This window comes from Excalfactoria chinensis, chromosome 2 (genome assembly GCF_039878825.1).
Source record: "Excalfactoria chinensis isolate bCotChi1 chromosome 2, bCotChi1.hap2, whole genome shotgun sequence".
NCBI lineage: Eukaryota > Metazoa > Chordata > Aves > Galliformes > Phasianidae > Excalfactoria > Excalfactoria chinensis.
In genome coordinates this window covers 47,023,071-47,034,021 of record NC_092826.1, presented here as the reverse complement: position 1 = coordinate 47,034,021, position 10,951 = coordinate 47,023,071, and the positions used below count along the sequence as shown (strand labels likewise).

Below are 10,951 nucleotides of genomic sequence, written 5' to 3'. Positions count from 1 at the left end.
CGAGGCGTGCTCTCCGGACAACAACTTTCAACATCCCGTCTCAGACAACCGCGCCACAGCGGAGCGCTGAGAAACCGCGGCCCCGCAGCTGCGGGCACGACTTCCACCCTCCCCCCTCTCCGCAGCTTCACGCTCCCGCTCCACCGCCGGGCACGAGCGCCCCTTCCCGCCCGCCGCAGTGCCTGGCGCGCGGCCCCGCCCCGCCAGCGCCGCCCCACGGCGGCTTCCCTCCCACGCATCCCGCTGCCTCCCGCGCCCCGCTCGGGGCCGAGCCCGCGCCCCGCTCGCCGCTGGGTTCGCTCGCACACACACACGCAGGCGCGGCGGGGCGGGTGCCCGCGGCGCAAGCGGTTCCCTCGACTGTTTCCAGGGTTGTTTCCGAGCGCCTCTGCGCGCTCCTCTCCTTCTTCCTTCTTCCTTTCAGAGGAGCACGAAGCTTCCGAGAGGGCCGATGGAGCGGAACGGAATTGGGGGGGGGGTGCGGGGAGCGCGCTCGCTACTCTCGCCCCCGCCTCCGCCACGCTCCCGGCCCGGCGCGCCCTGCTCGTACCGCGCATGCACGCTCCCCCTTCCCCCCCCCCCCGCCCCCGGCGCGCGCGCGCGCACTGAGTGCTCGTGCAGGAGGCGGCGGTGGCGGCTGGAGAGACGCGCGCAGACCCCCCCCCCCCGGCCCCCTCCCCACATTCCCCCTCCTCCCTTCCTCCCTCTCCCTCCCCCCCTCCCCGGTCCCCTCTCCCCGTCCCGCGCGGCGGCAGCGGCGGACGGCGGCGGCCCCCGCGCTCCCCGGTTCCGCGCGCGCGCGGGCGGCAGGTAAGCGCCAGCCCTTCCCCCCCCTTCTCCCCCCCCCCACCTCCGTTGTGCTGCGCGCGCGCGCCCCCTTTCCTCCCTCTCCCTTCTCCTTTCCTCCCTCCGCTCAGCGCTGCGCCGCCTCCAGCACCGCGGCGGCCACCGGAGCAGCTCTGCCCCGCAACAAAGGGGCGCGCGGCCGCGGCCCGGAGGCGGGAAGCACGAGGAGAGAGCTGGGGAGGGCGGGGGGAGCGCGCAGCCCCGCGAGGCGCGGGAGTGCGGCCGCCGCTGCTCGCGGGCGCCCCCGGCGGCGGGCCGGCCACGCGGGTTCCCGTGGAGCGGCGACGAGCGGGCCGCGGAGGCCCGGCTGGGCTGGGCTGGGTTGGGCTGGGCCCCGGCGGGAGCCCGCCCGCGCCGCGTCCTCGCCGGCGGGTGCGTGGAGCGGGCGTGCGCCCGGCTGCGGGCGGGCACGGGCACGATAGGCCGCTGTCCTACGGAGCGAGGGGAGAAGGCGCCGGCAGGAGCTGCGGCGACGGTCACGAGCTCAGATGGAAGTCCCAGCAACAGCCGTGGTCACAGCAGTGAAAATGCCCTGTGAGGGGACGAACGGCCCCGGTCACCCCGTGCAATAAGTAATGCGATCGCAACGGGGTGCTCCTCCGGTTTGCTGCAGTGCTCCAGTCAGGTGCCTACTGCACACTGATGCAGAGTTTGGTTTCTTTCCCCGATCCCAAGACTCCTGTGTGCTCCCCAACACCTGTTAATCCTTCAGCAATTGGCTGTCATTTGGCAAGTCTCGACATAGTCGCAGCAAAACTGTATTTTGTTTAATGAAGACAGAAGGGATCACTGCTAGACTGTCAGCAGTGGCACTTTGCAAAATCAGCTTGCAAAGAGCTCTTTCTGGATCCTGTTGGAATAGCTGGTCATGCTGTCATCTGCACTGGGTTGATGGATTGGATATAAGGACCAGAAATCTATTATTAGGGTGGTTAGGCACTGGAGCAGGTTGCCCTGAGAGATGGTGGATGTGCCGTCCCTGGAGACTGAAGATCAGGCTGAATGGGGCTCTGAACAACCTGACCTAGCTGCAGGTGTCCCTGTCATTGCAGGGCACTTGGTCTAGATGGCCTTCCAGTGTCCCTTCCAATTCAGTTTCTAGATTCTGTGATGCTTCACCCTAGATCAGCAGATCCAGACAGCCCAGGAAAACACATGCAATATTTCTTAGTTTTCATTTGCCTGTTTCACATATCTATATGCTCCCTTTCTGACTTTGTCTTCCTTTCTGATCTGTCCTAACATCTGATTTCATAGCACAAATAATTTTAGCATTCTTTTTTGTTTATTTTTAAAGTCAACGGTGCCATATGCTGCAATGCCAGGCTCGCAAAAACTGTTGTCTGATGCTGAGTGTTTCCACATCATACTAAACACCCGTTGCCAAGGGTGGAAGTTGCATACCTGCCAGCTGCTTCCGTTTCATATCTGGTGAAGGGGAAATAGGAACTGAAGAGTGGCATTCCTAGTAGCTGCATGACAGGTGGTGGAGGGAAGTGTCTGAACCAAATATTGGCCTGCCTGGTTAAGTGGTTGGCCACTCTGCCTATGGCAGAGGGGTTGGAGCTCTAGGTTTTTTAAGGTCCTTTCCATCCTAAGCCATTCAATGATTACCTTCTTCCCCCTCGAGTTTCCTGCCCCTATCACAAAGGGCTGCCTGTTGGAGATTGGGACTGAATCATATCAATTCTGTATTTCTCAGCGTTCCTGTCCCAAACATCTCCACTGTTTGTTTGAAGATCTGATTTCCTGGAATGTTTCTGTATTCATCTGTGTCCCAATGTGCCATCCTTAGGGCTGCTTTGCCTGCTCGCCATGTTCTTGTCTAGTCTTGCTCACCTCACTAAATCAGCAGAAAATTGTCCACTCGTTTTGATGGATTAATAGATTGACTTTGTTGAGTCCTGTAGAGAATTTTGGATCCAGGGAAAAGTGAGTAGCAGGAAAGCAGTCAGAGAAGTGAAGAAGCCAGCAGAAAGTAAACATGGTTTATGACAACATAACTATCATCAGATGAGTTTGTGCAGTCATCTGTAGAATCTGTCTAAATAATAACTGAGTGTTTTAGCACTGTGCATGGTATCATTTTAAATAATTGAAAATGCCATGCTTTAATGCGCTAATGTAAAACAGATGTTATCATTTCTTGATATGTTAATGTCTTTCTGTCTTTCAGGCTGAAGGTGGCCCATTGTAAGGGTTAATCATCCGTCAAATATTTAATAATTGTTTGTTCAGAAAATTTCCTGCATTGTTCATGGTAAGGCTTGTATTTCATATTTCACTTTTAGTTTGTTATGCTGCCACATTTCCTATACTGTTTTCAATACTAATATTTACTTTAGTTGTTAAGAAGTACTGATACTGTTGGGTCATGTATTTAGAGCAAATTGAAACTTCTCTGAAGAAGTTTTCAGTTTTGGATGACTGAATCAACATGTGTTTTAATAAATTACTTTCTTAATACAAAGAAAACACATTATAAATAGCTGTGTCCTATAAAGCTTATGATCTGGGGAAATATATTTGCAGTTGTTTATATTTGCAATAGTCTTTGGTCACCTGGGCACAGTGTCAGCTCATGTGCTTGGCTGAACATGAGCCAACAGTGTGCCCAGCTGGCCAAGAAGGCCACCAGCATCCTGGCCTGTATAAGAAATAGTGTGGCCAACAGGAGCAGAGAGGTGATCATCCCTCTGTACTCAGCTCTGGTGAGGCCGCATCTTGAGTACTGTGTTCAGTTTGGGGCTCCTCACTGCAAGAAAGATATCAAAGCCATGGAACGTGTCCTGAGAGGGGCAACAAAACTGGTGAGGGGTCTGGAGCACAAGTCTTATGAGGAGCGGCTCAGGGAGCTGGGATTGTTTAGCCTGGAGGAGGCTCAGGGGAGACCTCATTGCACTTTACAACTTTCTGAAGGGAGGTTGTGGAGGGGCTTGGCCTCTTCTGGCAGGCAACAAACAGGACCCGAGGAAATGGCCACAAGTTGTATCAGATGAGGTTTAGACTGGACATAAGAAGGAACTTTTTTTCTCAGAGAGTGGTCAGGCACTGGAATAGCCTGCCCAGGGAGGTGGTGGAGTTGCCATCACTGGCAGTGTTCAAGAAGCATCTGGATAGGGAGCTAGGAGATATGGTTTAGGGGTATGGTAAAGGGAGGACGGTTGGATTAGATGATCTTATAGGTCCTTTCCAACCTTGTGATTCTATGATAGTCTTTATTTATTTGTAATTTCCAAAGAGGTTTCAAAGTAATATTTTGATAACCTGAAAGGCGTCTCTGATCCTGTTGAGCCCAAAAAATTTCATTTGTTTTAGAGTGTAAATGGCATCAGCGGGTGGAATTTTATGACTTAGCCTATTTTATCACAAAACTTTCCCTTGTTATTTTACAGGAGTTTTTCATCAGTATGTCTGAAACCATTAAATATAATGATGACGATCACAAAACTGTGTTCTTGAAAACGTTAAATGAACAACGTTTGGAAGGAGAATTTTGTGACATAGCTATCGTGGTCGAAGATGTTAAATTCCGAGCACATAGGTGTGTGCTTGCTGCCTGCAGTACCTACTTCAAAAAGCTTTTCAAGAAACTAGAAGTCGATAGTTCCTCAGTCATAGAAATAGATTTTCTTCGTTCCGATATTTTTGAGGAAGTTCTTAATTACATGTACACTGCAAAGATTTCTGTTAAGAAGGAAGATGTAAATTTGATGATGTCTTCGGGCCAGATCCTTGGTATTCGTTTTCTAGATAAACTCTGCTCTCAAAAACGTGATGTATCTAGTCCTGAAGAGAACACACAGTCCAAGAGCAAGTACTGTCTGAAGATAAACCGTCCTATTGGGGAACCTAACGATACCCAGGATGATGAGGTAGAAGAGATTGGAGATCATGATGACAGTCCATCAGATGTGACAGTGGAAGGAACTCCCCCCAGTCAGGAAGATGGGAAATCACCAACCACTACCCTGAGAGTTCAGGAGGCGATTCTGAAGGAGTTGGGAAGTGAAGAGGTTCGAAAGGTAAACTGCTATGGCCAAGAAGTAGAGCCTATGGAAACAACGGAATCAAAAGACTTAGGATCTCAAACCCCTCAGGCTTTGACATTTAACGATGGCATAAGTGAAGTGAAAGATGAACAGACACCAGGCTGGACAACAGCAGCGGGGGATATGAAGTTTGAATATTTGCTTTACGGTCATAGGGAACACATTGTGTGTCAGGCTTGTGGTAAGACCTTTTCTGATGAAGCACGACTGAGAAAACATGAAAAGCTACACACCGCTGATAGACCATTTGTTTGTGAAATGTGTACAAAGGGCTTTACCACACAAGCTCATTTGAAAGAGCATCTGAAAATCCACACAGGTTATAAGCCTTACAGTTGCGAGGTATGTGGAAAGTCTTTTATTCGTGCACCAGACCTAAAAAAGCACGAAAGAGTTCACAGTAATGAGAGGCCATTTGCATGCCACATGTGCGATAAAGCTTTCAAGCACAAGTCCCACCTCAAAGACCATGAAAGAAGACACCGGGGAGAGAAACCTTTTGTCTGCAGTTCCTGCACTAAAGCATTTGCTAAAGCATCGGATCTAAAAAGGCATGAGAACAATATGCACAGTGAAAGAAAACAAGTTACTACAGCTAATTCCATCCAGAGTGAAACAGAACAGTTACAGGCAGCAGCTATGGCTGCTGAAGCAGAGCAGCAATTAGAAACTATAGCTTGTAGTTAAAAAACAAACAAACAAAAAAAAAAGAAAAAAAAAGAAAATTAAGAAAACAAAAAGACCCAGAAACTTTATCAAAAATAATATAAGATAATAAAATGAACAAAATCTATTGTTGGTATACATTTAGACCAGTAGTTATCTTTTGGAAAAAACAAAACAAAACTATTTTTAGAGGATTTGAATGCTACGTAGGAACAGAAAACATTGTTTGGTTAAGTATTTTAAACAATTCAGAGATGGGTATTGTTAGAATATAAAATATTTTTTGTTGTCATTTAGCATTATAATGCACCAATACCTGATTTGCTTTAAGATTATGAGCTAGTTCTCTATAAAGCAGGGATCATCACTGGAGGATGTTTTGCTTTATTGAGTGTGGAATACTGCGTATGATATAGACATCAAAATCAGTGAGTGATGTCTAAACATGCTGATATAAAATTAGAAACAGAAAGGAAATACTTGTTTTTTCATAATTTTGAAGGTGTTAAGCTTATAATTCTTGAGAAACAAGCAATGATTCCCTATGCTTTTTATTTCCTCCTTTGTTTTTTTTTCTTCCTTTTTTCTTTTAACCCAAAGGTAGGTGCTAGAGGTTAGTACAACAGGGTAATGGGGGACTGTGATCAAAAGGAAATTTCTTCTTTTTCCACTCCCTCAAATATCCTTTCATTTTAATTGAGGTGGCAAGTTTTATTAAGTAGAAAGTAATTGCTTTCCTAAAAAAATTGCGTTGTTCACCGTGGTCCAGGCTGGCAAAGAAGGGTTGTTGCACTTGCCAGTCCCCTCTATGGGGAAGAAGTGTCTGACCTGTTTGTTTCTGTGTTAGTTCAGAAATTTTATGCAGGCCCCAGGAGATGGAACAGAACCACAAAGAAAATAAAGGTGCAGCATGGAGAAAGAGATATTTTCCTTACTGGGACCTGGTAGAAATGAGTTAAACCTCATTTACAGCCTGACACGGTAGCTTCTGTTATACAGCTGTCACTCCACCTGACCTAACACAGTCAAGGCAAATAGCAGCACAGGAGAATTAACTGCACTGGCAAGTGACCAGAATTCACTACCAGACCTCAGAGCACAGCCGTGGCCTATTGCATACCTGCTAGCAGTGTTCAGACTGGAGTTTTCTATCTTAGCTGCTCTTACCAGCTTGTAAGTTCTGCTCACCTTTAAATAATACCACCTTCTGGCACAGTGCCACTCAGCAAGAGGATGATTTCATTGGGTGATTTCAGTCTTAATTGATTCAGAATCAGTGTTCACTTGTAGTCGGTTAGCTAGAGTTGTCTGTCAAGTTATTTTTTTTTTCAGACAAGCTGCTGCTAATTTAACTGTTAACTCACAGAGTCAACAAAATACATCATCTTTGGATTGCAGTCTGCTATGTGTAGTTAACAAGAGAAGAACAAAAACAGTGATAATGTGATCCAAAGGGATATCAAGCCTTTATTTAAAATTTGTAAATACTCAACAGTTGTCAACACTTCATTTGAAGTAGGAATGGGCAAAAATTCATTATTTTTGGCACATGATTGGACAACATTGATCATTTGCGATACCTATAGCATATGAAAGTGTTAGACCAGTTTCTGGTAAGTTACTGTGTAGTAGATCACATTTTGCATTTCTAAATAGAAACTGAAAATAGCATTTTTGGAACTGTTCTACCAAACTTTGCTTATTGTTTTGTTTGCTTGCTTTTATACAGCTTGATTTTTTTTCATGTACCCATCAGGTTAAGCAACTATCTTAAAATGCCAATTATCGTTTGAAAGCTGGTCTGTAAATAAAACGTGAATTTAATATTTTAGAAAATGTAAACTTTGGACCTTTACCAATATATTTTTTTAAAACGTTGCTTCATTTTACATTCAGTAATATTAGTTTGTAAACAAACTATACATTTTGTATCTGTGCAACATCAGAGGATGTGTATTCATTGCATTTTATTGGTTCTCTTGAGGAACATGATAAATGACCATTGTTAAAATGTTTTATTGTATATGATCACAGATAAAGATAGTAGGTCCAGAATGGGATCTACTTTTTTTCTTTCTAAGAAAATTAGTCTTGTTTTCTTATTTAAAACTTTGTTCACATTTTCTTAGGTGTTCAAACTGGGGTTGCTAAGCCTACATAAAATAAATCTGTTGTGAAAAGACTTCAAAAGCATAAAAAATGAAAAACCTAAAATTTCTCTAGGTCTCTTAAGAAGAGTGCAAGAGGTAATTAGCTGAAATTGCAGCAGTGAATGTTTACATTAGACACCATGAAAGACTTTTAAGGGTTGAAGTAATTAATTATTAGAATAGAATGCCTGGAGAGGTGCTGCAATCTCCAATAGTGGTGATATTCAAGAACGGGTTAGACAAACATCCATTAGAAATAGCTGAAACATAGTTCGTTCTGCCTCCATGTTAACAGATAACCTAAATGATTTCTGAAGAGCCTCTTAACATTGGTGTTGGTTTTTGTTTTTTTTAGGATGCTGGAGAATTAATAAATGAATGCTTGAATGGAACGAAAGCTTAAGGCTTACAGTTCAAAAAATATGTATATTGCCCCCTGACATTTGTGCACAAGCAATTGGGATGCCAATTTGAATCATATGGAAAAACAAGCTTGCATTAAAAGACAGGCAACTGAATGTGTGATAACACTGGATTTTGCATCAGAGTAAATTTTGCTATTGTTTAAGTTTACAGCTATAAGAGTTATATAAGGTTACAGCTCTAAGGGTTGTGCGATGTTTGTGGCATTTTAAAACTGAGGCACATTGATGTTCCGGGACAGCATTCAGAGGCAGAAATAGGTGCTATTGTCACACATGCCCCGTACATGGCATAAACACTTACATGAGACTTGACCTAAAGTGGAATTAATTAATTAATGGAATGAATCCCACATCATCGGTTTCAAAAGTCACATAGGCCTCTTACGAGTTTTAGCTGCAGAGGAGACAGAAGAACACTGCATTTTCCAGAGACTAACAATGATGGTATTGATCATGAAGGCAAAGGCCCTGTTATTTTTATGAGGTTGAGAATTTCATTGGAGTTTTCTACTACAGCTGTGTGTTTTAATGATGCAAACTTTGTTTTTCCTTTTTTTCTTTTCTCCTTCCACTTCTCTTTTTCTCTGTGAAAGCTAATAGACTTTTTCCTTCCCTTTCCAAATATATCTATTCAAAGCAAAGCCTTGAAGTTCTGGAAAAGATCTTAGGAAAGTGTCAAGGTAACCTCAGCTGCATGCTCTTGTTAGTGTATCCTAAATTAATCCTGTTATATGTATATGGTCTGGAGGGATAGTAGCTTATGTGTTCTGGGGATCAGACTGTGAAGCTCAAGTAGGCATCTGCTTCCTATGACACTGCTGCTCACCACTTCTCTCCTGTCTTTACCAGAAGATGCTATGTACAGAAGCAGATGTATGACAGCACCAAGACATAGCAGTTTTCCAGCATGGTTAAAGGACAAAGTTTTACTTTTGCTTTTAGAAGGATGGCAGTTCCTTTTCAGAGCTTACAAGACAGTGAGTGAGATCCTGACCAATTAATGGGAATTTTGCTTGACTTTATTGGTGCTGAACTAGCCTATTATTTCTAACAAAGTTTGAAAACATGGGGCAGATTAGTATGAAGGGATGATAGAATGCTATAGAAACATGGATGGCTAAAATTACATTAGATATAAATTAAGTGGTTTTCTTTATTTGTTTGTTGCTTCAGAATTAAGTAGCAAAAATATCGCGCACGGAATTATTCCTAAACAGGTATTTCTCTATCTAATGTTTTTGAAGCCTAGGGCAGTGATGTCTTTGTTATAAACAGAATAGCAAAAATTCTTAGTCTTTGGCTCATACTGAACATGTTGTGGCAGCCAGTGACCATGGGGCTTCAATGGAGGTCTGCATATATTAAAACTAAGCTTAGGAATGAATAGTTGTTTGCATGATCAGGACTTTTATATATACATACATACACATCGTGTCAGCTGATGTTCTGGTGATCCAAATTGGTATGTAAGATTACTTTAGCCTCTCCACTGGTGTCAAAGTCTCCTGAGTTGTAAAAAGATCTAAGCACCAAAGAAGCACAGACTAACGTAGGGTGAAAAGAAATACTTGAAGTGTTTGTATCTGTGATATTAACTGTGTGCTCTTAAAAGCAGGTGTTTACTAAAGACAAAAAAGGAACAAAGAGAGCATTGGAAAGAATACCTTCCAGCCCTTCTGCACTCTCAACCCCTCTGCTACACACACTTCTTACCAATATTTGAGCAAACAGTAGAATATTAAGCAATTTGCAGTTGAGAACTTGCATTTTCATTTTCTGCTCTAATATTGCAAAGAAAAGGGTTTAGACCTAGAGATCAGAGTTTTAAGTGTTGATGTCATGTGAAAGCAAGTGCTTCATGCTGACTTCAGTAGCAAAATTTTGAATTGTCCAGCTTCTGTTTGTTTGTGCAAACTGCAGAATGCTAAAAACTTAATCAGAATTTTGCTGTTTAGGTACCCAACCTGGAGTTCTTCTGGAGATCTGACTCTGGTTTCTAATAGAGACATAGCTTTAGGGCTGCCTTCATAATTTCAGTGATAAAGGATATTTAAATTAATAGAGTTGGGTGAGATATAGAACAAAATATCAAGTGGTACCAGAAAGTCTACACTAAGCTTAAAGTGTATTTTTAGAGACAGATCATCTATTCTGAAGTCTTTTATCAAATTTTAGATACCTCTCTGTCATACAGAAGTTGTACATATCTGAAAAAAAGTGCATCTGTCACTAACAACTTTTTTTTTTTTTTTCTGAAAGGAAGGATTTACAAAGAAGAGCACTACAACATAAATCCACCTAGAAGGTAGAGATTGATCAAAAAAAAACATTCATTCTGTTAGTCCACAGATCACAGTGGTATGCTCAGTAAGCCAGAAATGTGCATGCTGCATTAAAAATTCCATTACAGCAGCTGATCAGTCATTTGTCTCCATATAGAACTAAAACAATTATAACAGCATTCGTTTCAGAACAGATGGAGGATTTCCACGAATAGCTTTTGTTAAATATGTATTGTAATAGTTGAGACATATTTTCACAGGAATGATTCTTAAATGTAATATAAGAGATCTGAAATAATAGAATATCTAAAAATAGTGAATTATATAATATTGATATCTTTTTGAAAGTATTTTTCTTCACTATCTTTTTATATTATTTATTTGTAGGCCTTACTCCTTCAGGTATTTATAAAACTCTGAAACTTTATGACCTTCAACTGTTCTGATAGGAACAGAACATTGCTGAGAGCTCTTTAAGACAGAAATAGGCCAAAGTCTTTCTGTTTTTCAACGATCTACAGCTAAGTAAC

At 43.3% G+C, this 10,951-nt stretch overlaps 1 protein-coding gene across 2 annotated transcripts; it reads left to right on the top strand.

Annotated features, from left to right (window-relative positions):
* Nucleotides 1-704: 704 nt before the first annotated feature.
* Nucleotides 705-10,672, top strand: ZBTB14 (zinc finger and BTB domain containing 14). 2 transcript variants are annotated; one of them, XM_072328895.1, is made up of 3 exons: nucleotides 705-810; nucleotides 3,023-3,106; nucleotides 4,242-10,672. In XM_072328895.1, the coding sequence occupies exons 2-3, from the start codon at nucleotides 3,104-3,106 to the stop codon at nucleotides 5,583-5,585; spliced, it is 1,347 nt and encodes a 448-aa protein (XP_072184996.1). In that variant the 5' UTR covers nucleotides 705-810; nucleotides 3,023-3,103; the 3' UTR covers nucleotides 5,586-10,672. The 2 variants fall into 2 exon arrangements, with proteins under 2 accessions (XP_072184996.1, XP_072184997.1); XM_072328896.1 differs by lacking the exon at nucleotides 705-810 and adding an exon at nucleotides 1,311-1,471.
* The last annotated feature ends 279 nt before the right edge of the window (nucleotides 10,673-10,951 follow it).